This window comes from Mus caroli, chromosome 13, assembly GCF_900094665.2.
Source record: "Mus caroli chromosome 13, CAROLI_EIJ_v1.1, whole genome shotgun sequence".
NCBI lineage: Eukaryota > Metazoa > Chordata > Mammalia > Rodentia > Muridae > Mus > Mus caroli.
Genome location: NC_034582.1, coordinates 86,429,575 through 86,454,073, shown reverse-complemented (window position 1 = coordinate 86,454,073; position 24,499 = coordinate 86,429,575). Strand labels below are relative to the sequence as shown.

Sequence of the window (24,499 nt, the reverse complement as noted above, 5' to 3'; positions counted from 1 at the left end):
CCATTCCTCTGTTGAGGGGCATCTGGGTTCTTTCCAGCTTCTGGCTATTATAAATAAGGCTGCTATGAACATAGTGGAGCATGTGTCCTTCTTAACGATAACCATGGTCTTTATCACAGTAATAGAAAGCAATCTGGGACTCTCTGGGAAATCATGAGCCAAAATAAATTTCTTCTCCCTTAAGACTTTTTGATCAGGTGTTTTGTTCTAATGATAATAAACCAGCCACTATGTAAATGTCATCTCTCCACATGGCTAACAAAGGAGGCTCAGCCCAAGGTTCCTGAAGCTGAGGTACAGAGTTGCAGGAACATACTCCATTCTTCACAAGCACGAAGGCCTCCAGGATCCAGTCCAGTCTGACAGGTTCAGCTGGAAATAAAATAGCGCTCCAACCTGGAGTCCAAGGAAGGAGTTAGAGGCCTTGTTATGTCCAGTTTTGTCCAGTGGGAGCTGGACTTTGTCACAGGTTTCAGCTGGATCAATAGAGCCAACTCTTAGGGAACTTTGGCAGGTGAGCTCTCTTGGGGTCCTGGGATGCTCCATCACAGGAGTTCTAGAGAGAACATTGCCAGAAATCGAGGCCAGAAAGAGAATACAGCACAGAGGAAGTGTATTCTCAGGAAGCGCCTGAGGACCCAGGGCAGTCATGGCACCCGAGGAAGTATTTGGGAGACAAGGATCCTCCAGAGAACTGAGAGGAGCCACGGGAGCCAAGCTTTTTATTACAAAATGATATTACAAAATGTCACTGCAGACAATCCTGGGTTTTACATGGAACACTGGTAATTTATTCTCCTATAATCTGGTGTTCTAGTCAGTACAGTTTCCACCAAGAAATTAACCATTCCAACACTCATTCAAATAACAGCTTCTACGCAGACAGTGTGGCCTCATTTGAGAACACTCCCCAGCCTCCCATGCTTCTTTAATGTAAACTCTGGAAATAGCTGAAAACCCCTTCATGTTACTGGGGCCTTCCCTTAGCGGCAGGTCCTTTCTTCAAAGATCCATGAAGTCTGAATTCAGACCCCTGTGATCTTGAAGCCAAACCGTTTGTCTATAACATTCTCCAAGCTGACTCCTCCTGGTGCTGCAAGGGGTGATTACAGCAAGCATCAATCTCCAGAGCCCCACATGATGCTCAGCCAACTCCTGAGAGTGCGTTCAAGCCTGTGTGCTACAGAAGCATGCACGAGCAGCAGGTTATACTCTGTGCAGGCTGCTGCTTTGTCCCAGCATTCCACTGGCCATTACACTTCTGCAGTTTAATTACCAGCATTTAGAAAACGTCTGCTGTTGGCAGATTTCTAAATAGCAGCTGTCAGCTTTGAAAATTAATGTCTTTGGGGAATATCAAACTAACAATCTCCACTGTGATGCTGCAATTCTCAGACTATCTCTTGAAAATATGATCTTTCTGTTTTATGCTTGGTTTTTATTGTTTTGTTTTTATAATGCCAGGGATTAGACCTAGGGTTTATAATACAGAATGATACGCCAATTCATTTCCACTAAGCTAAGCACAAAATTAAAAGTGATTTTTTTTTCTTGGGTGGGTTGGGTATTTTAAACCCAGATCCTCACAAAGGCTGTGCCAAGTCATGGTGACTTTATGGGCTCACTGGAAGTGGCCTTTGACTTGAGTTCCTCTTTGTGTGTGTGTGTGTGTGTGTGTGTGTGTGTGTGTATGCATAAACCTGTGTGCATCACTCTGACACTGAGCCACACTCCCAGTCCTAAAAGTGACTTAAATAAAACTAGAGTTTTTTAAATTGCTGAGGCTAGCATCACACTTGTAATCCTCCTGCCTCAGCCTCCCATATTAGCTGGGATTACAGGCACGCACCCACATGCCTAGCTGTAAAAGTGAGTCTTTACAACTCTTAGAAGCAGGAAAAATCTGAATGGGTAAACAGTCCATACTGTGGGACACTCCCACTACTGTCAATGTACGCTGGGTACCCAGTAGGATTCTGCTCTTTCCCACTGATGGCCGCAGCAAATCTAAACCCTGTCACTTCTCTCTAATGCCACTACGACCACAACTCTGGCTGTCTCCTCCTGGGGGTTTCTGGGCTTGTTTGCTTCCTTTTTAAAGATTTATTTTATGTGTATGAGTGTTTATATATTATATCTGTGCACCACGTGTATGTCTTGTGGCCACAGACAAAGGGGCAGTAGGACTGGAGTTATATACAGACGGCTGTGAGCTGTCATGTGGGAGTCGGGAACTGACCCAGGATCCTCTGCAAAGCATCAAGCGCTCTAACCACTAAGCCACATCACCAATCCCCCTCCTGGGAATTTTTATAAAACAAGTGTATCTGATTTTTTTAAAGGAATGATCTTTATAACCTACTTCGCTCTTGATTTACCAATATTCTTGAGATTTTTATTTTTTTAACTTTATGTTCATGAGAGTTTTGCTTGCATGTACGTCTGTTTAGCATGTGTGTGCAGTGTCCTAGAGTCCAGAAGAGGGTGTCAGATTCCTTGGCGCTGGAGTTGCTACAGCTGTTAGTTGTGACAAGAACTGGAGCTGAGACCATGCAGGAGCACTGCTTGCCATGGAGGAGCACCACTTGCCATGGAAGAGCACTGCTTACCGGCTGGCTCCTCATGGCTTGCTCAGCCTGCCTTCTACTTCAACTACCTGCCCAGGGATGGCACCAGCCACAAGTGAACTGGGTCCTCGTACATCAATCATTAATCAAGAAAATGCAACTAAAGTTGGACCACAGGCCCATCCAATGGTGTCATTTTTCTCCAAATTCCTTTTTTTTTCAGATTACCCTGGCTTGTTTCAAGCTGACAATCAACTAGCTAGCAGGGAAAAGTGGCGGCATGAGGCTGGGGATGACTGGAAATGGCCATGGACTTGAATGCCCCTCACTGTTTCTTTTTCTTTTTAATTGTGTATATGCCTGTGTGTACGTGCACACATACATGTGTGAGCATGGAGAGGCCAGCATATACTGGGCATCTTCCTCAATCTCTTTCTGCCTTACTCTCCTGAGACAGGGTCCCTCATTGAACTTGAAGCTTACTGGCTAGATTGGCTGGTCATCAAGTTGGACTCCACCTGTGCACATCCCCCGCACTAGGGTTAGTGGTGTGGGTGACAAAACTCAGTTCTTATCATGGGCATGGAGATCCAACTTTAGGTCTTTGAACTTACATGGCAAACCCTTTACTGATTCAGACATCTCCCCTCACCTGTCTCTGTTTCAGTATAGCAGGTACTAAGTAGACAAGTGAAGGAATTAAGTGTCAGAAGGGACAACCACCAAGGTCCTTTCTGACCCAAGGAAAAGATTGTCAGGTGGCACGGGCAGACTGAGGATCCTAGTTAGAGAACCATTACTTTAGCCACACAGCACAGGAGCAAGCATTTCCTGGCTCGGTCATGGTTCTGAGTAAGCCCTTTGCAGCATAGAGGCCCTTACTGGCTGGCCCTTCCTCTCAGCAGGACTGTTAGCCTGTCAGTGCTCTTCCACTCTGTGTTTACACAGGCTGTCACCACCACGATTGTTTAGTTTCAGCAAGAGGAAAATCATAGCATGCCCATGACAAGTTGAATTTCTTAAACACAGAAACAAAACATACAACACACTGAAGTAAAACCCAGCTCTGAAAAGGCTCCTGTCCAAAGGAAGCTTCAGTACAGTAAAATATCTTCCCAGAACCAACCAATCACCGACTTTTCCCTCCAGTGATCTTTGAAGTGCTTTTAAAGTGGAGTCTCCTCTGGCAGAGGCCCATGAAACAATGTGCTTATGTTACACATATCCCACAGACCTGGGCAATGTTGCCTGCCTACTTCCTAGCTCTGCAGGTTTCAGCACAACGAAGAAGGAACATTTCCTGGCTTTACTGGACCATACACAGAACACCCAGGCTTTCTCTCCACTGATAACAAACGCTATCCCCTTGGATTAGAGTTTTGCCAGAACCCTCTAGCATGCGGTACATTTTCATCATTCTCACTATATGCTCCCTTACTCTTCAATGATGCCATAGTAACTCGTCTTCAAAACAGTCTTTTAACAAAACATGCATCTATTCAATTTGCCCCCTGTAGTGGAGTAATGAGCACAGGAATTTCTCATAGGAGGCCATGCAGCAACACTGCTCCTCTGGCTAGTTTTCTCCTACAGACAGGGACTGAAACTTAAATAACTCTGTTCCTTTAATTCTAAAGCCTGTAAGCTGAGTGTCAATAACTCCTAGGACTTACCATGAATATGAGATGCACACAATTAGGAGAAGGGTGCCCAGCCAGGTCACCATGTTTTCATCTCTATGCAGGTCTTGACCAAAGTCAGGCGCACATATGGTAACATTCTTCCCATGTTCATCCAGGACTTGTAAATAACACAAAGCAAACACAGTCATGTTAGACAAAGGTCTACTGTACCTTATAGCATCTGTCTGGGAAGATCCAGGTGTGCTGGCATGACTCCTCCCAACACTGAGCCCTTCACCCTGGGAACTTCTACTCTATAGTCTGATGCTGCACAGACTGCAGTTTTGCTAATTCCAAGACGCTGCTCTCCCACATCAGCACCCATGAGGAATAAGGGCCAGCCCCAGCCCCATTCTAGTTAAGCCTTCAAGGGTGTGACGACTCAGCACTGTGTCACCCTTGCTTCTCCTACATTAAACCCACTGTTTTTAATTATGATGATGTTTTTGTTTTTGTTTTTTTTTAAACTGGATCCAAAGCCTCTGCAGAGAGGGCAGAGCACAGGTCCCCTGGTGGGAGCCCACTTAGAGACAGGGTAATGGGTTCCTGAGCCAGAGAAGACAGGTTACTGCAGACATAAGAAACATGGCTTCTCTTGACCCGTGACCTGGGAACCATCTGAGGTAGTCTAAAATTTCAAAGAAATGTCTCTATAATATCTCTCTCAGTAGCAATTTGCTTTTAAAAAAAATACATGATGCTTCAATTGTGAGTATCTAACTAAATCTTATTGCCAATTTGAACCCAAAACATGGAAATATATTAATTGTTCTACAAACACACAATCTGTTTGAAGCTAAACTAAAATATCACTGGAGTTTACTTTGAAAGAGTTAATAGAACCTTGTTAGCTGTGGCTTCAAGACCCTTTCTTTTTTAGGCCAGTGGAATGATTTTTGTAAGCTATGAATAAAATATAAAATTTATATTTACTACTTAAAATTAAAAATAAATGTTTTACTGTTTTTAAAGCAATACTTGCTATTAAAAAATATACTGTGAACAAAACTTCCATTAACTTAAAACCAGAGATTAATATATAAGCAATTGTAAAAGAAAATTTTAAGACCTGGGGTAAGCTGGGTCATGATTGAGCTTTTATGTGTATAATTAAACTTGGGATAAGCCATACTTACTATAAAACCTTCATCTACTACTTCCCACCACAACGATGAAGATGAGACCCCAGCTGAACACGGTGGCGTGCACCAATAATCCCAGCTGTTAGGTGGCCAAGTTAGAAAAACTGCAAGTTCAAGCACAGCCTGGGCTACATAGTAAGTTCCAGGCCAACTTGTTTTTAGTAAGACTCTCTCTCAAAACAAGATAAACCAATAAAAAGTACCTATATCTAAATAATTATTGTATTTGTTTTCTAAATTTAGTAACTTTTATTTTCTATTTAATTGAGATATTTACTTGATGTACGGATCAAAGATTCCTGAACATTCACATTCATATATAAATATGTATGTACACCTTATGTATCACAAAAGTGAAAAAGATAAAATATAAATATATAAATTTGGGGACTCTAGAATGTAATACTTCTTTTATAGATTAAAATTTTCCTGGTGTGGTGGCACATGCCTTCAGTCCCAGCACTTATAGTGGGGGGGTAGCAGAGATAAGTGTATTTCTGTGCTTTTGAGTCTAACCTGGTCTAAATAGGGAGTCCTAGATCAGCAAGGAATATATAACCCTGCCTCAAAAAAACTTTCAAAAGGATCACTGTAACAATTTCACACGAATAACAGGCCACACCCCACAAGGACCTGCCATGTGCCAACTACTGTTCTGACTGACGCATACACCATGAACATTTCACAGCATGAAAACCACACAGAGAACAGAGCTCAGGAAGTCTGGTTCCTTTCTCTACATCCTGCTATCTCTGTTAAATAAATGTCATCTAGGGCAAGCACCGGGATTGCCTGTCAGCCAGTGACAGATCCAGGTTCAAACTGTCTTCTGTTTCCCTCACCTTCGCTCTTCCCTCTCTCAGTGTCAGAGAATAAACTTCTGATGTAGGAAACATAACAAACAAACAAAAATTCAAAACCAAACGAAGCCGATAAAACACTAAAATAAAGTGGTTCTTGCCAGAGAAGAACGACAGAATGCAGCGGAGGGAGGCCTAAAGACAAGTGCTGAAGCTCCTCTCTGGTCACTCTTCTCTGTAAGCCAGAAAACTCAATACACGCTGGGGGCTGGGAAGAGGGCTCAGAGCTTAAGGAGCCTTGCTGCTCTTGTACCCACACCAGGCTGCTCACAGTAGCCTGCAATTACGCCCCAGAGGATCAGACACCCGTTTCTGAATCCTGGGGCTCCTGCACTCACATATGCATGTGCACATGCACATACACACAAAATTTAAAAAAATGTTTTAAGAGGAAAAATTTTCATTTTTGCTGTTAAAGACTTTACTTAATGACAAAGCATAGAAAACCCTGCTTCTTTGAATTCTCTAACCCTCCATAGCTCAGTGAGAGTTCAGTTCTAGGGAATAAAGACATGTACGCTGTGAGCACATACTCCTGAACAGAGCTGCTTACCTTTTTTTTCAGGCTTGCTGGTCAGTGCTGAGAAGGTGAGGTAGGTGACATAACAGCTTATGAGCCCTGACTGCAGCAGCCCAGAGTGTGGCTGTCCTAGAAAGAGACAGACAGAAGACAGGCTTGAAGTCCTGGCAGTAAGACATTATACCCTAAATAGAACCCTACCACCACCACCACCCTCCCTGCAGCCCTCAGCCAACAGATGATGCTCCTTAAACTTGGACACTCACCTTTACTAGAGAAAAGGGAACCCAATGAAGTGTTTGTCCCAGGGGAAAAATGTAATATTGGGTAGGGAATATGCCCTTTTCATGCTATTTTAAAGATGCCAAAATCTGTCCAACTTCTCCATAAACAACTCTCCAAAACCTGTAACATATTCAACATACTGCCTAGACCCCTGAGTGGTTTTTCTATTGCATGCATGCATGTATGTATGTATGGGTGCATGCAGGTGCCCAAGAGCCATAGCATGTGTGGATGTCAGAGAATAATTTGCAGGAGTCGGATCTCTCTGTCTAAGTTCAGACTAAATTCAGGCTATCAGACTTAGCAGCAAGCGCCTACACTAGCTGAGCCTTCTGTCAGTCTCTCTCCCCATGAAATTTATAACATTAGTTCATAAATCACAAGATCAGAAAAAGAAAATAACCATCATCATTTAGTTTGGTGCAATAGACAAATTTCACAGACCATTCATTGTGGATTGTACAAGATCTTTAGACAATCCATGAAGCATAAGCATTGAGTTGTCAAGAGATAAAAACAAAACAAAACAAATCCCACCACAAATGAAACCACTCTTGGCCACACTAAGTACAAAACCTGGTTTAGGCTAACCTGGAAGCTATGGGACAGACATTGACTGGGAGGGACTTAAGTACAATATTTAAGTGATAAGTTAGTATTGGAATCATCTGGAGCAACTATGGAATCTAGTGATAAGGGATCTCCCTTTGCTAGAATTTTCAACTCTTGCTGACAGGAAAGGATTCGACCTCCCTTCTAGTTAAATTCCTCCTTATTTACCATTATTCAATAATCATTATCAGTAGAAGTACTGTAACAGGCCATCATAATGGTGCTCTCTGCAATGGGAACAAGACACCCTCAGAACTAATGTCATTAAGCACAATGTTGTGGCTGTTTCAGAAGGTAAGATTAACCCAAAAAAGATTCTGGTCAGCTTACCAATAGTTTGTTTTAGGAAATTCTTTACTGATCAATTGCAGGAACTAGGAGAATAATCATATCAATTTCTGTAATGCACTTAAAAACTTAGTATGGAAAATATCTTAGTCCTGCTAAAATTATTTAGTACTTGCTGCTGCCTTATCCCTTAAAGGGGAGGAGTCTCGCATAGCCCAGGCTGGCCTCAAACCTATGCAGTCAAGGTTGCCTTTAAACTTCCGATCTTCCAGCTTCCATTTCCAGGTACTGTGCTTACAGGGATGCACAGGCGTGCCTAGCTTTTCAAATCCACAATTTTGGAAAGAGATTCGAAGGGGCTTTCCATTTATTGCCCATATTTCCTTTTCCTATCCAGAACTTGGAATGGCCCCTGCAGATCAATCACCCATGGAGTAAGTTCCTTCAATCAACACCAGACTGGTGACATTTTTACACCTCCAAAGACAGCACGTCTTCAGCATACTTGCTTAAGATGTCATAGAGAGTTTATTAGTAACAGTTCACAGCTCCACTTTCTAAGGTGCTTTCAACCCCCACTGAATCTGCATTTGTGGCTCTCAACAACAGCCAAAGCAAGGCCAAGATCAGACAGTTCTGCTGACTTCAGTAAGTACACTCTGGTCATGAGACTAGAAGCAACCAGGATAGGATTTCCCACTTCCTGTCTTAGTCAGGTTGCCAGTCACCTAAGACAATCCCAAATACAGCTGCTCTGAGCCCTGCCATTCAAATTCCACAAGGGCACAATAAGCTGAATTTATACATCTCTTGCTTAACAGAGACTAAGCACATTTCCCACTTAAAGGTTCCCTGTGTGCACTGTCTATCTATTATTGACTTAAGTTCCGATTTTTCTAGATAACAAGTAAACCTAGTTATTACCTCCAAATGGGCATGGAGTATGAAGAGGAGGCTTGAGTCCCGTCCACAGGAAGTTAAAGAATGACTTGGACTTCTAAAGAAACCCACTGGGTTTGTTAAAATTCACAAAGGAAAAACAAGAGAAAAAGAAAAAAAACCATGCTTACGATTCTGGACGCAGGGCGAGATGGCTGCCAGAGAGATTAGCACGCATAGGCCACCGTGCACTCCCAGGAGAATCTTGTTGTCCATGCAGTCATCCCACTGTGTGTAAAACACTGCCATCAAAGCCAAGCCGCCAACAGCAACTGAATACATGATGAGTGTCACCAGGGACAGGGAGGCATACCACATCTTATTACGGACGGTGCCTGCAGTCCTGTTTCTCCGAGAAAGAAGTAGGTGAGGTGGAAGGGAGAGAAAACAGGTCAGTGAAGGCCCCCATTCTCTGGAGCGTTCTATCCCTCAGATACTGGCTGACAGGATTAGCCCCAGCAGAGACCCTGGAACCACAGATCCGAAGACACTTTCAACAATGATTACACTCTTAGCTAGAAAGTTCCCAAAATTCTGCAGGTTCACTGGCTTAGAATTATCTCTAAACATGAGTCTCCGCTCCTGGCCCAAGCAGGTTCATCAACTAAAAAGAACAACCATCAGCTTTAGCCCAGCACTTCTCCACTCTGATGCTAGCAGCCCTGGGAACACAGTGGCTGCACTGAGGTATGAGGTAAAGATGATCACTCAGTAGAGTTGGCTGTGAGCTTTCTCTGTCTTTCCATGTTCTGCCAGCAGTCCCTCTGAGATCACCTTCTCTTGGAGGAGAAGCAAACAGCTCTACTCACAGAAGCCTGGTCAGCCCCAGTATGTTTCTCTTTGTGCTAAAAAAAAAGAGGGCCTGCATGAGGACCACCTCTCCAAACTGAAGAAATACTAAGGGAGAAAGACAGTGACTAGAATCAGGGAAAGTGGGGATGGAGAGATGGCTCAGTGGTTAAGAGCATTTACTGCTCTTGCAGAGGACCTGAGTTCAGTCCCAAGCAAGTACATCAGGAGGCTCACACATGCCTGTAATGTCAGAGGTACCTGCACTGACATGTGCGACACCCACTCCAGTGAAGCCTGCCTAACAAGCCTCCAGGCCTGGAAGCACTCACAAGGCAAAGAGTTTCAAGGAAACTCAACCTCCTGGAACCTTGGCATTCTCATAACATGTATACTCATACCCTATCCCTGAGTTAGTCTGGTGTATGGATCCACGTGCTCTCTTTCAGTATTGTTTTATTATAAGTGCCTTTAAAGATTGGATTTTGACATAGGTAAGCCTCCACCAGTGTTCCAACTTCCTAGAAAATCCTTGAATTGACAAGCTTGGAATTCAGTAAGAATTCAGTAAGAATGTTACCTATTCAGTAACATTCAAATTTTCTTCTAGTAGAGACAGCAAAACTAATTAGGCATTACAAAGAACGGAGCTAGAACAGCTCAGAGCTAGTCTGCAGAGTGATTTTTAGGACAGTAGCCAGTCTTGCCCAAACAAGGGAATACACAATGGCCTAGCAAATAGGTGGGTTTACCAAGAGTTAGGGAATCCCCCTGAGACAGGTTTCTTCCCTAGGACCAAAGAAACAGTATAAATCAGGCATTTACTAAGAACCCCTGGTGGTGGGCTTAACAATAGACTAGCATTACACCTTGCTTCCATCTTAGTGGTAAGCACCCGCCATCTTTTGATGGATACATTCCTTTTGTATTGTGTCACAGTAACTCAGCGGATGTGTCTCGCCTGGTTTCTTGTTACTCTTCTGTATAAAAAGTTTGATGCTCAATTTGAAAAATTACACTCAGATTCTACACACTCTCTGTGTCGCTTCTGTTTATCATTTGCCGACTCCTTGCCCACCTGCAACTAGAGACCCATTCTGCGCAGATAGGAGACCCAAAAAAGGGGTTAGTCTGCGGCACACAGGTAAGTACTCCCATACCATAATTTAATAAATCTTTAGAGTCAGGGGGGAAAAAGCTGTGCTGGGCTCAGGAGGTAGCTCAGTCGGGAAAGTGCTTGCCTTAGTACCAAGAGAGGCTGAGTGGGACCTAAAAAGCTGTGCACAGTGGCATGTGCTTACAACCCCAGTCTGGGGGAGGTAGAAACAGGCCAATTCCTGGTATGCCCTGGCCACCTAGTCTGGCCTACTTGGAGAGTTTCAGCCCAAAAGGTGAACAACACCTGAAGAGTGACAGCTGAAGCTGTCCTCTCTGGCTCCCATGCATGCACAAGTGTGTTCACCCCTATAAGCATGAATATGTACACACATGCACACACAAAGGAAAGGGAAGAGAAGCGAAGCACTGTGGGACATACCATTAAAGAAACTTAAAGCAGAATCTGCTTTGTAGTTTTTATAAATCTTAAGAAAGAAATGAGAAAGATTAGTGGTGAGATAATTCTACAGGTATTGTTCAGAACAAAAAAAAAGGGGTGTTTATAAATGCTAAACTGGAGGACACCCTAACTGGCATCTGCCTCCTGATTCAGCTGCTCTAAGTGTGAGCCGCCACACTCCCACAACTGTGCTCCCTAACATTTCCTGAATACTGGAAATTGTTCAAGCAACACTGCCGAGACCCTTTCACAGTGGGAAAGTTACTCTTGCAGAGACAGAGAAAATAGGATGGAAAGGCCAAGAAGATGACAACCGTCGTACTGCTGACACCAAGCCAGGCCCTCTGATGACCTCAGAATTATCCCATGTGAGAGGTGCACAGAGGAAATGAAGAAGAAGGGCTCTGGGAGACAAAATGCAATCATCAAGAAGGAGACAATGTGCAGCACACACCCAGTATGAGCAGTGACTGAGGGGGGGGGGGGGGGGGGGGGGCAGCAAGCTCGCCTTTGGGGTTTTGAGTTGGTCTTAGTAGGTGAGGGAGTTTCAACTACATAGGTAGTGCAAGTTAAGTATGGGGTCCTAGCCTCTCCCCTGAGCTCTAGACTCATCTTCCTCATCCTTCTCCACTCGCAAGTCAGACTGCTATGTTAGTCTTGGCACATCACAATGGCTCCACGTTCAGCCCTGTCCTCTACCCTCAGAAAATGGCAACCACACTCTTACTATTGAGAGAACAATGGGGTAGAAATGGAAGCCACAGGCCCATGGGAGCTATCTCCCCACCTCCATACCTTCACTTTACCTCCAGACCCACCCAGACTCGAACCCTGTTCAAATTATACCAGAATCTGAACACCATTGCAAAGTGACTCCAGGCTCTCTACCCTTCGCTTCAGGTCATCTCACAGCAGCCTCCTCAGCACGCACCCATAGCTCTCTCTAATCTTTTTTTTTTTTTAATTAAGAAAAAGTCAGTTACATTCTTCCCTTCAAAACAGTTCTACTCTCCCAACATGTCACTTTAGAACCAAAGCTTCAAGTCTAGAAGTACAACCAAGTGGTAAAGTACTGGCCCAGCAGGGGCAACGCCCTGGAGGAGTAAAGCCTTCCCTCTAGCCCTCACAGCACAGTGAACACACCTCTGCTATCATATCATATCTGATCTGGGCCCCAGACAGAGGTGTCCCTCTGTTCCTTAAACAAGCCAGCAAGCCGGAGTCTGAGCAGGGTCCTCCCACAGGACAGCCTGCTCCCCTGCACCCTTGGGGTGTATTTTGCAGGAATGAGCCCTTTCTAAGCTTCTGTGTTGAGTATCCACTTAACTACTTCCCCACTACGACACTATCAGCATTGCCGAGCAGGCCAGGGCCTGTCCCCCGCCTTACGGACATTGTGTAGGCTGGTGCCTGTGGAATGAGAGACACTCGCTGAGAATGCTATAGAGAAATAACCCGGGACAGCAAGTGTGATGGTTTGTATATCCTTGGACCAGGGAGTGGCACCATCTGAAGGTGTGGCCTTGTTGGAATAGGTGTGACCTAGTTGGAATGGGTGTGTCACTGTGGGTGTGGGTATAAGATCCTCACCCTAGTTGCCTGGAAGTCAGTCTTCCACTAGCAGCCTTTGGATGAAGACAGAACTCTCAGCTCCTCCTGTGCCATGCCTGCCTGGATACTGCCATGCTCCCACCTTGATGATAATGGACTGAACCTCTGAACCTGTAAGCCAGCCCCAATTAAATGTTGTTGTTTTTTATAAGACTTGCCTTGGTCATAGTGTCTGTTCACAGCAGTAAAACCCTAACTAATACAGCAAGGTTACCCAAGAGGCCCCTGTCCATGCTGCCCAGCTTCACTGTGCTCCCGATGGCAGGCAGCCAGGGAGTCTACAGACAAAATGGAAGAGGACCCCAGGCTAGGAGGCTGGCGGGGCCCAGGCTCAGTGAGAGAGAGGCAGGGCCAAACTAACCTAACAAAGGTAAATTTAAAATCTCGCATGCTTTCAACATCAGCTCTCACTAGCTACACCTGAACACACCTCTGCTATCATATCACAGTTATTCCTGTATGCAGGGCAGCATGTGGGGTGTGTGGTATGTGCGTGCCTCCCCATGTGTGGAGGTTGAGTGTAAGCTATAGGTGCTCGTTCTTTTCACCACATGCATTCCAGGCATTAAGCTCAGGTCACCAGGCCTGGTGGCAAGTGCCTTTACCAACTGAGCCATCTGGCCAGCACCTGTACATTCCATGATTCAATTGTGATATAGAAATGATATTTAAAATTGAGAACTGGAGTTAAAAAGGAAAAATAAAATAAAACCACAGCTATTAAACATCCAATTCAACAAACCACACCATTTTACAGTATAAAATCTGAAAGTCTGGGGTCGGAGACACCAGGAAACATTTCTCTGAGTGACATTCCAAAATGGGAGGAACAATAATCTCTGTTCAGCTAATCTGCAGATCCATGGCATGTTTACCTCGTGGCTTTGGGGATCTTCTCTCTTGATATATTTAAAAATGAAATTAGAGAAAAGAAAGAAAGAAAAAAAGTGCCATCTAGAAATTTGTTCACATTTTTAAATCAGTAATTGTATTTTCTGGGTCAGCCCTGAATCAAGTCTACTTAAAACACAGAAGGGAAAAAAAAAGAGGGGGGGAGGACAGCCAAAACATTAAGCAAGAGCAATGTCAGTGAGCATCCCCCATTCCCACTCAGGGCTAGTGTTAGGCTGACAAGCCATCTCTGTGTTAGCAAAAGGTGTCTGTGGGCATTCTAGCCTCAAAACGTTACTGGCTGTCTTTTTAATGATGTGTTTTTGTGTATGTACATACATGCATGAATGTATGCCACATGTGTGCAAGTGCCATGGAGCACAGAAGGGTGTAGGATTCCCCGGAGGTAGAGGAGCAGGCTGCACCAGCAGCTGCAAGCTGCCGCCTACGGGTACTGGGAACTGAGAAGAACAGTGAGTGCTCTAGGCTACTGTATCACCTTCTCTCAAGCTCGGCTGCAAAGCGCCCAAGGAACTACAAAGTTTTCAACGTAACCAAATTCTTCCAAAGGGTCCATTAACTTTGCCATTAATAATCAGTACCCAAAAAAAAAAAAAAAAAAAAAAAAAAAACCTGGCTCAAGAATCAATTAGACTGAAGGAGGGAGAAACACAAACAGCTGTGTGAGGTGCGAACCAGGATCCTGTGTCCAAGGCTCTACTATCTTGCCATAAAACGCACGGCATAAATATAGCCTGCAGAACTTTAAGAGAGACCTTGGACTGTGTCTCATCTGTAAGTCTCGCTGGTGGCGAGCAGCAGTAAGAGTTGCTAGAGAAAGGGATACTCATCAGTTGCAATGCATTTTCAACTCATTGTGGATTCTCCTGTGCAAACAAGGACACGGGGCCAAATAAACCACAGCAGCCCTTAGCTGATCTTCAAGAAAACTCTACCACCTCAAAACTCGACCTATAGAAGGGATGACAGCATCATTTTAAAGGTGACTCAAAATGTAGAGAGCAAGCACTATCTCTTACAAGGACACAAGTCAATCTGAAATCCTGTAATTGCAGAGGTAAAACACCAAAGCGGTGTAAACAATTTTTTAAAAGATTTATTTGAGCTTGTGTGTTTGTGTGTGTGTGTGTACGCACGCACGCACACAACACCTCTACAAGAGAGAATCCAATAATCTGCTGGAGCTGAAGGTGTTAGTCTGATATGGGTGCTGGGAACCAAACTTGGGTCTTCCATAAGAACACCAAGCACTAGGAACCACTGAGCCATCTCTCCAGCCCCAACATTTAAAACCTGGTCCTACTCAGCTGAACTTAAAATAATATTCACAAAGTAATAACATGGCTGTCACTTCACTGATTCCACTAATGCATCCCCACAGCTACCATGCCATCTCATTATTATCTTTAAGAAAAAAAGGGCAGAACAATGTTCAAGCTGAAGAATATATTAAAAATAAAAAGTATTGAAAAAGTTTGGACAATATGTTTCATCTTACTCAACATAAAAGAAAATGCATACTCACATGGCATTATTGTGAGCTGTTTGTTTTTGGCCAAAATATAGTATAAAATAAAATGATACTTAGAAAAATCTATAAAATAGCAGCCACAGTTTATATATGCCTAGAATTCTAGTATTCTGGAGGCAGAAGAGGGAAGATCATTAATTTACAACCAGCCTGAACTGCAGAGACAGACAGACAGACACACAGACAGACAGACATAAAAGTAATAGTTTTACTGGGTATAAAAGAGGACTATTTGAAAAATAAAGTCAGCTCAGTGGCAAACACATGCCTGGTATCCAAGAGACGCAAATAAATCACCAACACCACCAGACAGACAGACAGACAAGCAAACAAACCAGAGCAATGAAGCACTTTGCTCAGCACCTCAGTGTCAACATGGCCTCAGCAGAGGGGCTGGATGGTTGTTACTGATAGGCACTTCCCTCTTGGCCTGGGATGTGAATGCTGTTTCCAAGGCACTAAAAGGCTACCATTTTACAGGCAAGACAGCTCCCTACAGCAGGATGCAAGTTTTCCCAATAAAGAGATCCTGTATGTTTTAGAAAGTAGAGACAAACCATTTTTTTCCAAGAAGAGAACTATCTCACCCCACACTCTTCACAGAAGATCTCCTGTTCCAAAGCATTGTGCCGTTTGTGCTTGTTTTGCTTTTTAACCTTGTAGGAGTGGAACCTGGACAACGCACATCCAAGGTACAGACATACTCGTCCCACAGTCCCACAGTCAAGTCAGTCGCACAGGGTCCACTCAGCCAGCCAGACATACTCTGTCCATATAGCCAGCCAGTCACACATGGTCCACATGGCCAGTCAGTCACACAGTCCACATGGCCAGGCACATAAGGCAAAGCAAGACAGGAGGGCAGAGAGGACAGAAAACAGTATCAGAGAGGAGAAAATGGAAAGACCCACACGGTGTGTAATCCTTTGTCAGTGGTAGACAGTTTCAAGTCAATGAGTGAAAGCTTTCCACAAAAGCACATACCAGTTCTTGTTCCACTTATGTGCAAACTGCACAATCAGGAGGAGCTGGATACAAATGAAGAGGAAGCTGCCCCCAGTTCCCACATAGCGCCAGACTGCAAAAGAACATCACCCAAAGGGAGAGAGGTGAGCACCATGTGCATTCAACTCTAAAGAACAATACTTTCTATTTGTGCTCGTCATTCCTCTAATACACTTCATGCCCATACAGCCATACAAGGTAGATGCTAACCTCATACGCACTTGATAAACATGAGATAAACCTGCAAGTCTGTGTGAGCTAGTGTGATGGCTAGTGTCTCTGACAGAATCTAGAATCACTAGAGAAATGGGCCTCTAGGCATGCTTATAGGGAATTATCTTGATTATGTTCACTGAGATTGGACAGATTCATCTTACTTGTCAGGACCATTCCTTGGGCAGAGGAATCTAGACTATAAACTAGAGAGAGTGATGTGAGCAGCAAACAGATGTTCATTGCTTTTTTTTTCCCCTAGGCATGTGACCAGCTGCTTCAAACTCCTGCTGTCTTGACTTCCACCATGAACTACACTCTAGAATGAACCCTTTCTCCTTTAAGTTGCGTTTGTGTGGGTATTTCATCATGTCAACAGAAAGAGTAGTTCTAAGACATTGGCGAAACCTTTCTTGACATAAAGGGCACAACTAGGACTGGGACATCAGAGTCTGGCCCTGGAGCATCCAAGCTGAACCTCAAGCTGAACTAATAGCTGTCTCAATAGATGCAGGGGTTTACACAATCCACAGTGGCCTGATTCACAAGCAAAAAGAAATACTGCTAGAAAAATCAACAGTTTAAATCTTACTGGCAATGAGCCTTGGCTATCCAGTATGGTAATGAAGCATCAAGGGCTCAAGGCTTTTTTTGGCTCTTCCCTAAACTGTTGGATGAACCCCACCGTGTGGGTCGCAGGCTGTTTATAATAAGATAGAGCTAGAGCTGACCTGAGGACTCTTAGGTCACCTCTCTCTCTAGATATAATAGCTCAAATATGCTAAAATATACATGAAGTATCTTCGTAATGAATAAAAACTAATTAACAGTGTTATAGATAAAAGGAAGACTTAGACTTAGATAAACCAGTTTTTTTTAAAGTATATGAAAAACTGATAGAGCCCTAAAGATGTAATGAAGTGTGGTTGGTACCTGTGACCCTCATCTCCACTAGAAAAGTCAATCTATTTGGGTTGAATGGAGTATTCTGACCCGCTTTAATTTAAATCCCATCTCCATTCTTACCTGTTCTCAGAAAAGGGCATCCCATTCTTTCCCTTGGAAGGAGCCCTGCTTTGGATATGACTAATGGCTCTGTATTACACATGAGTAAGAACTGCAACTCAAATGGTGTCTAACTTCACATACAGTGAGTTTGGACACAGACTGGAGGATGTCCCTTGTCCAGTTCTCACAGCTAACAACAGTTTCATGCTGCCAGGTCTGCTTTGTACTCAGAGAGAATGACACTCCTCCATGGCAGAGGAGTGGCAGATCTGATGTGCCGGATCTGTTTTCAAGTAAATATTAAAGACCTCCTTTACTCTCCAAGCCAGTAAGCTTATCATTCCAATTGCTTAGGTAGCAGAGGAACAGAGCCTTCTCTCGGGCTCCTTGTAAGCAGAGTAGGAGGAAAGGGGGGAGGGAGTGCATACAGGTAAAGCTGCTTTACAAAGCTCCCATACAACTGTTGGGGCCAAGCCAGGGCGTGGCTTGCTAAGCAAGTGCACTCCAGCTAAGCTAAATCCCCAACACCTGGACATTCTTCAACTCATAAAAGAATCAGTAGTTCAAAATAGCAAAGACACTAGACCATGTTTTTGAAGAGTTTTATGAAATGTGTAAAAACAAAGTAACTGGGTAGCCCAAAATACCCCATCTGTACCTTTCAGAAAGGTCTCCTGATCCGGAATGAAGAATGCTCCTGAGCACATGGCCCCTAACAGCAGCAATTTAAAGAACCAAAAGCTGGGAAGAGAAAGAAAGGCAGACATTCAAATGATACTCAAAGGTGACAAAAGGTCCTTGCAAGGCCGCCTGCTAGCTCATGTTTCTGTTGTTGGTAGTGTTCTTCCCACATCAAGGGGAAGTGATGGAGTGCCACAGAGTGGCTTTTCCCATAAGGAGGCACACTTGGAATGGCCTCTGATTGCATAAAACTCTTCTTCACGGTAGGATGGAAATGACTCGAGGGAAGACCCTAGTAGAAACAATAAACTCCCTGTGTATACTGAATTTCTTATTATGACACCAGGCACTGCTGCTCTTAGGCTACCAGTGACACGCAGCCCATCCTCCCGAAATCAGTGTCAAATGTCAACGAGCAGATCCTAGGACACCCTTGGAAGAACAAGAGACTTACCCATTGTGAATGTAGGCCCGGCAACTTTTGCTGTTGTTGACGTTTAAAGTCAGCAGGCAAAACAGAGCAAAGAAACAAGCCATTCCAAAGCAGACTTTGTACACTGCAGAATACCCTACCAGGTTCTCACAGGCGTCACCACCGGCTTGCGTCTTTTTACAGAACTCTTCAAAAAAGGGAATCTGAGAGAGAAGATGCAAAAGTTGCATGTTAGAACCAGGCTGGAGAGGAGCTGCCTGTGAGTGTTCAGTCTTGGTCAAAATGCATGGTAAAAACAGCCATGTGCCAATCAGCACCAAGACTGAATAAAAACAACCTATCCGCTAAAGAGTTTCTAGCTGGACAGACAGCTCACTGGTTGCTCAACAGTTGCTCTTTCAGGACCATGGTCCAACTCCCAGCACCCAAATGCTGGCTCACAGGGATCTGTAATTCTAGTTCCAGTGGATCTGATGCTCTCTTCCAATCTTTAAAGGATAAAGGCATTTTCTTAGTTTTCTTTAAACCCCTTAAAAGATTTATAGGGATAAATGCACTGTTCTATCTTTATTTATTCCAGGGACTTTCAATATCAATTTCTATTGCATTTATAGGATGTAGCTGTGTACTTCTTGAAATACACAATATATAACATAAAAAGTGAGAAACTGCCTACATAACCACACCAAAAGTTACTCTTCTCTACTGAAGAGTCATCGACTTAGTTAGTGGGGGGAATTTTTATTCATTCACAAATAAGAGTGTATATATACACATGTATACAACACATACATACACACATATACACATGTAGTACTATACACATTATATATACACAATGTTCTTTTAAAGATTTAGGGCTGTGGACTTAGCTCAATTGGTAGAGTTACATACTTATCTAGTGTGCATGAAGCCCTGGGCTCAATCCAAAACGTCAAATAAAAACCTAGGTAAGGTGATAGAGAACTACAATCCCGACACTCAGAAGATACATTGTCCCAGTTTCTCAGGCTCTCCAGAGAGACGTTGGTAGGAGAAGTAGGGTAGGAAAGGGAAGATGGTGGGGGAAGGGAGAGAGGGAGAGAGAACAAAAGAGTCTGTGAGCACCAGAGAGGACAAGTCCTTCTTGAACACACTGCTGTTTGAGTAGACAGGAGATACAACCAGCAAAGGTCAAGAGCATGAGGCAGAGATAGCACAGTTTGATTTCCTTCACAAACGTAACTGAGGCACTCGAGATTGTCACTCTGAGCCATCCCAATGAGAACACCTAGTCACCACTTTGGAGTAGCAATGAAAAGTGGACACAAAGACACAGGAAGTGCCCACATGAAGGAAATGAGCCAGGCCATGTGAGTGCTTTCTAATGGAGTCTAAGTTTTGTTGTTAAGCTGGGTTGAAATATGAGTGAGCATCCATCTGGGTTCAAGCCTTCAGATGGGAAAGCCATGGTGTGATGGGGACTCCTGACTGCTAACTAGGTTGAGAAATGCCTAGGGTGGTAGTGAAGCATCTCCCTTCATGCGTGTGTGCGTGCGTGCGTGCGTGCATGCGTGATGGTGAGCTCCAGCTCATGAGGACTCTGATGCAATGGATCAATAAATCCCTTGGTGGATTCTTAATACAATGTTATTAGCAGGAAGTTCTGAGAAGGAGACAGAGCATAGGTGGAGCAGGGAGGTGAGTGGGGCATAGTTCTGGGCTGTATTTTTGTTTATTTACTTTTGAGAAGTTCGTACATTTTAATTGTATTCTTCCCATTCCTCCATTTCCTCCCAGGTCCTTGCCCCCTTCTCTACCCACTCAACTATACATCATCTCTTCTCTGCAAACAACAAATCCACTGAGTATGACTTGTGTGGCAACTGCTCTGAGCACTGAGCCTGCTGCAGAAGGTGGTAGACTGAGCAGTGTTTCTCCATGGAAGAAAACTGATGTTCCCTCTCCCAGAAGCTATGAATTTTATCGGCTTCTTGGCAAAAGGTGAGGCTTTGTCCCCACTTCCCTGGCTCCATGCTGGGGGCTTTGTCTGAATTAAGATGGCACAGGTCTTGCCTGTGATATCAGAGTTTGTGAGTTCGCTGTACATCAGCTCCGCTGTATCTGGAAAACCTGTTTCCTTGGAGTTATCACCTCTGACTTACAATCTTTCACGTCCTCTCCTCGGCTGTATCTTGGCCTGGCCTCTCCTGTATGTTTTTTCTCTATTTCCTTGCCAGGCTGAGAACACACTCCCACAGCAGGCTCAGAAATGCTGAGATACACAACTATGAATCCTCAGAAACCATGAGCCAAAATGATTAATTCCTCCTGTAAGTTGTGTCTTTCAGGTATGTAGATGAGTATCAAAAAAAGTTTATGAACATGAATGGGCCCACAAACAAGAAGGCTGTTTCAGAGCTCTCGCCCCTAACGGAGTCACATCGATATGAATAGTACTAGTGACAAGCAAAATCTATATTTATAAAGAAGAAACTCAACAACATCACTTACTATACTATTTTATTTACACAGTTTCTTTAAAAAAAAAAAAGATGTATTTTATGTGTGGGGGTGTTTTGACCACATGTATGTCTGCATTCCACATGTGTGCAGTGTCAACAGAGTGCGGAAGAGGCATCAGAAATCATGGAACTGCCAGCTGCCCCGTGAGTGTCAGGGACAGAACCCTAGTCTCTACGAGAGCAACAGATCCTCTTAACCTCAGACCCAGTGTTTCCACCCCATGACTTACTTGTCAATAATACCAATTGTTATCTGTCTTTGTTTCCTCTTTTCCTCCCTTCCTTTTTTTATTTCAAGATCTCCCCTGTACCCCAGGGTAACCTTGGTCTAACCCACAGTAACCTTGGTCTAACAGTAATCTACCTGCCTCAGCCTCCTAAGTGCTGGATTACAAACCTGCCTTTTCCCACTTTGTATACACCACCTCACAAACCCCCATACACACCATATTACATGCACACTGGCCCGTTCCCCAACTACACGGGTCCACGGCTCATCTTCCTCTCCTCCCTCCTACCTTTTTCCTTCCTTACGTTCTTTCTTCCTCCGAATGCTGGCAGGTACAGACTTCTCTGCGGCCACTCCCAGTAAACCCCTCCCTTGTTTACTCAAGTCAGGCCCTTCTGTGGCCACAGGCACCCAGGAGCATCACAGGGTGGGTATGTGGCATTGAAAATGTGATCCAAACTAAGGGCAAATAACCCCCACTGCCAATATTAACTAAGCCTCTTTTATGCTCTGTGGGTGACTTAGCAACACTTACTTTCAGTAAGTGCTGAGTATTTTTAGGTAATAGCCTCCGAGCGCCACAGGCCAACAAGGTTTTAACAAGAGGAATTTTCTCTGATTAAATATTTGCTGTTCCAAGTTCTATTCCAGTTTTGGGGAAAGAAAACATACATCACACTCAGATTCCATACTTGAGGGTGTTACCTCGTAAGTCCACTCTGGGCATCCAAGGACATCACACACTGAGTCTGTATTGTTCTATGCAGGCCCCTGGGAGCAAAGGCTTTTTTCCCATCCCACAGAGAAATCAAACTCAAAACACAAACTGTCAAGTAAGAATAAATAGCATAGAGGGATTTATAGTCCGGACTCCACTGCTCATCTGGGCAAGCTTCCCCCAACCCCTACCCCTTTCTCAGTTTCCCTATCTTCAAAATGAAGTAATCTCATAAATTACCCAGGAAATTTCCTCCAGATAATCCTTGTGAAGGGCTACCTACAGTGCCTTGCCCACAGTAGTCATTACATAAACTTAGGCACTATATAAATACAGAAGGAGCTTGCTAGAGAGGGAGTCAGACACACTGCAAGGACCACTGAAGGATATATTTGATCTAAACAAGGTAAGGTGGGCATCTGGGCTCCATCCACTGGGTCAAAGCATTTACTGTAGAACCATGCCAACCAAATGAGTGGTGCCTGGGTCCTAGTCCCTAGGAACTGAGATCCAGGAAGGCACGGTGGCACTTGATTCTAGTCCTAGTACTTAAAAGGCTGACATACGTGTATCACAGGTTAGAAGCCAGCCTGGGATACATAACAAGCTTAAGGCCAAGCTAAGCAACAGGGTAAGACCCTGTCTCAAAACATAAAAGGGCCATAGCTTTTTATGCTCAGTAGCAGTATACTTACTTACCATGCATGTGAAAGGCCAGGGATTTGATCTGCAGAACTTAATAAAAGGAAACAAAAGTTCCAAAAGCATAAACAGAACTCTCAGACTTAGATAGACACTTCCTAAAGGAAAGTCCACTTCCACGGCATGTGCGGAAGTTCCAACCTCAAGTGAAAGAAACCAGAAGCAGCAGCGGCACCAGCAGGAGATGCTAGCAATGCCCCTGGCATCTTCAAACTTGGGTAAATTGATATTAAAAACCGAAGGCAAGAGGAGCTGAGGAGACAGCTCATTTGCTAAAGTCTCACCACAGTAACTTGAGTAGCCAAGTTTGGATCCCCCCGCACCCATGTAAAAAGCCAGACACTAAGGTACATGCTTTAATCCCAGCACTGGGGGACTGGGATAGGGGAATCCCAACATGTGCTGGGCAGGCTGTCTGGCTGAATCAATAAGCTGAAGGTTCCATGAGAGATCCTATCCAAAACAAGTTGGGAGCCAAATGAGGACAGCTAACATCAACCTGGCCTCCCATGTATTTGTATACACACACAAGCACCTACATACAACAGGCATACACATGTGAACATGTACATACATATATGCCGTATGCAAACACACAGGCACATAAAACACGGCTACAGAAGTCTTTTGGTCTCACTGACTCGGGTTCTAGATGATCCAAACTTAGGGAAAAAAATAGATTCTGTGGGAGTGGTTCTCACAGAAATGGAAGGGAAGATGGGAGTCACATGGCTGTATGACTTCAGAGATGAAAATGTGATATTAGCAAAGCTAATTAGTCTTACATTTGCTTCTATCAAATTTTTAGAGCTTCAGATGGAATCCTACTGCTGAGAAAGCTCTGGGCATCTCTGCATGAGTGATAAATTAGCTCATAGAAACTAGAAGAGCAAAATCTAAGAATTCTTTTTCGTCATCCCTCACTTGGAAAGAATCCTGGAACGGGGGAGGGGTGCGCCTCTCAACGTTAAGTCTTCATTTTAGGCTCCCTTAGACTTTTCTCCATGAAGTAATTCTGACAGCACAGTATTAGCCTGTTACTGACCAGGGCACAGCAGCTGTGAGACAAGAATACTGAGTCAGCCTCCACCCTTCTCCTGCACAGACTGTGAGACCAGGGTTCTTTCCTCAGTACCTTAGCATCCTGCAGCCTTTGGGGAACCCAGGAGCACTTAAAACCAGCAACACCTTCATTAGGGACCCTGTGTTACATCCAAAAGATGACTGTGAGCAAGCTAGAGAAAGTACCCAAGGAGCTAAAGGAGTCTGCAACCCTATAGGAGGAACAACAATATGAACTAAGCAGTACCCTCAGAGTTTGTGTCTCTAGTTGCATATGTAGCAGAGGAAGGCCTAGTCGGCCATCAATGGGAGGAGAGGCCCTTGGTATTGTGAAGATCATATGCCTCAGTACAGGGGAACGCCAGAGCCAGGAAGGCGGGAGTGGGTGGGTTGGGAGCAGGGTTGGGGGAGTGTATAGGGGGCTTTGGGGATAGCATTTGAAATGTAAATGAAGAAAATATCTAATTTAAAAAAAGCCTTAAAAAAAAACCAGCAATACCAACTATGGCTTGCCCCTCTTTGGGCTAGGTACCTTGACCTTTTTTTAAAAAATATCAGAAAAGTATATATTCTGTCCTTATTAAAGGTTCAAAAAAGGAAGGGGTGAATTAGAAACCCATGGTCTAGTTTTACTGACCCTACCACTTG

General features: G+C 44.1%; 1 protein-coding gene across 1 annotated transcript in view; it reads right to left on the bottom strand.

Annotated features, from left to right (window-relative positions):
• Serinc5 (serine incorporator 5) overlaps positions 1-24,499 on the bottom strand; it is a 96,121-nt gene that overhangs the window by 15,052 nt on the left and 56,570 nt on the right. The window contains exons 3-8 of the mRNA XM_021180315.1: positions 18,658-18,839; positions 18,181-18,263; positions 16,281-16,374; positions 9,027-9,238; positions 6,805-6,900; positions 4,241-4,367 (exon numbers count right to left, since the gene is read on the bottom strand). Coding sequence (XP_021035974.1) covers positions 4,241-4,367; positions 6,805-6,900; positions 9,027-9,238; positions 16,281-16,374; positions 18,181-18,263; positions 18,658-18,839 — 794 coding nt within the window. The remainder of the gene's footprint in view (positions 1-4,240; positions 4,368-6,804; positions 6,901-9,026; positions 9,239-16,280; positions 16,375-18,180; positions 18,264-18,657; positions 18,840-24,499) is intronic.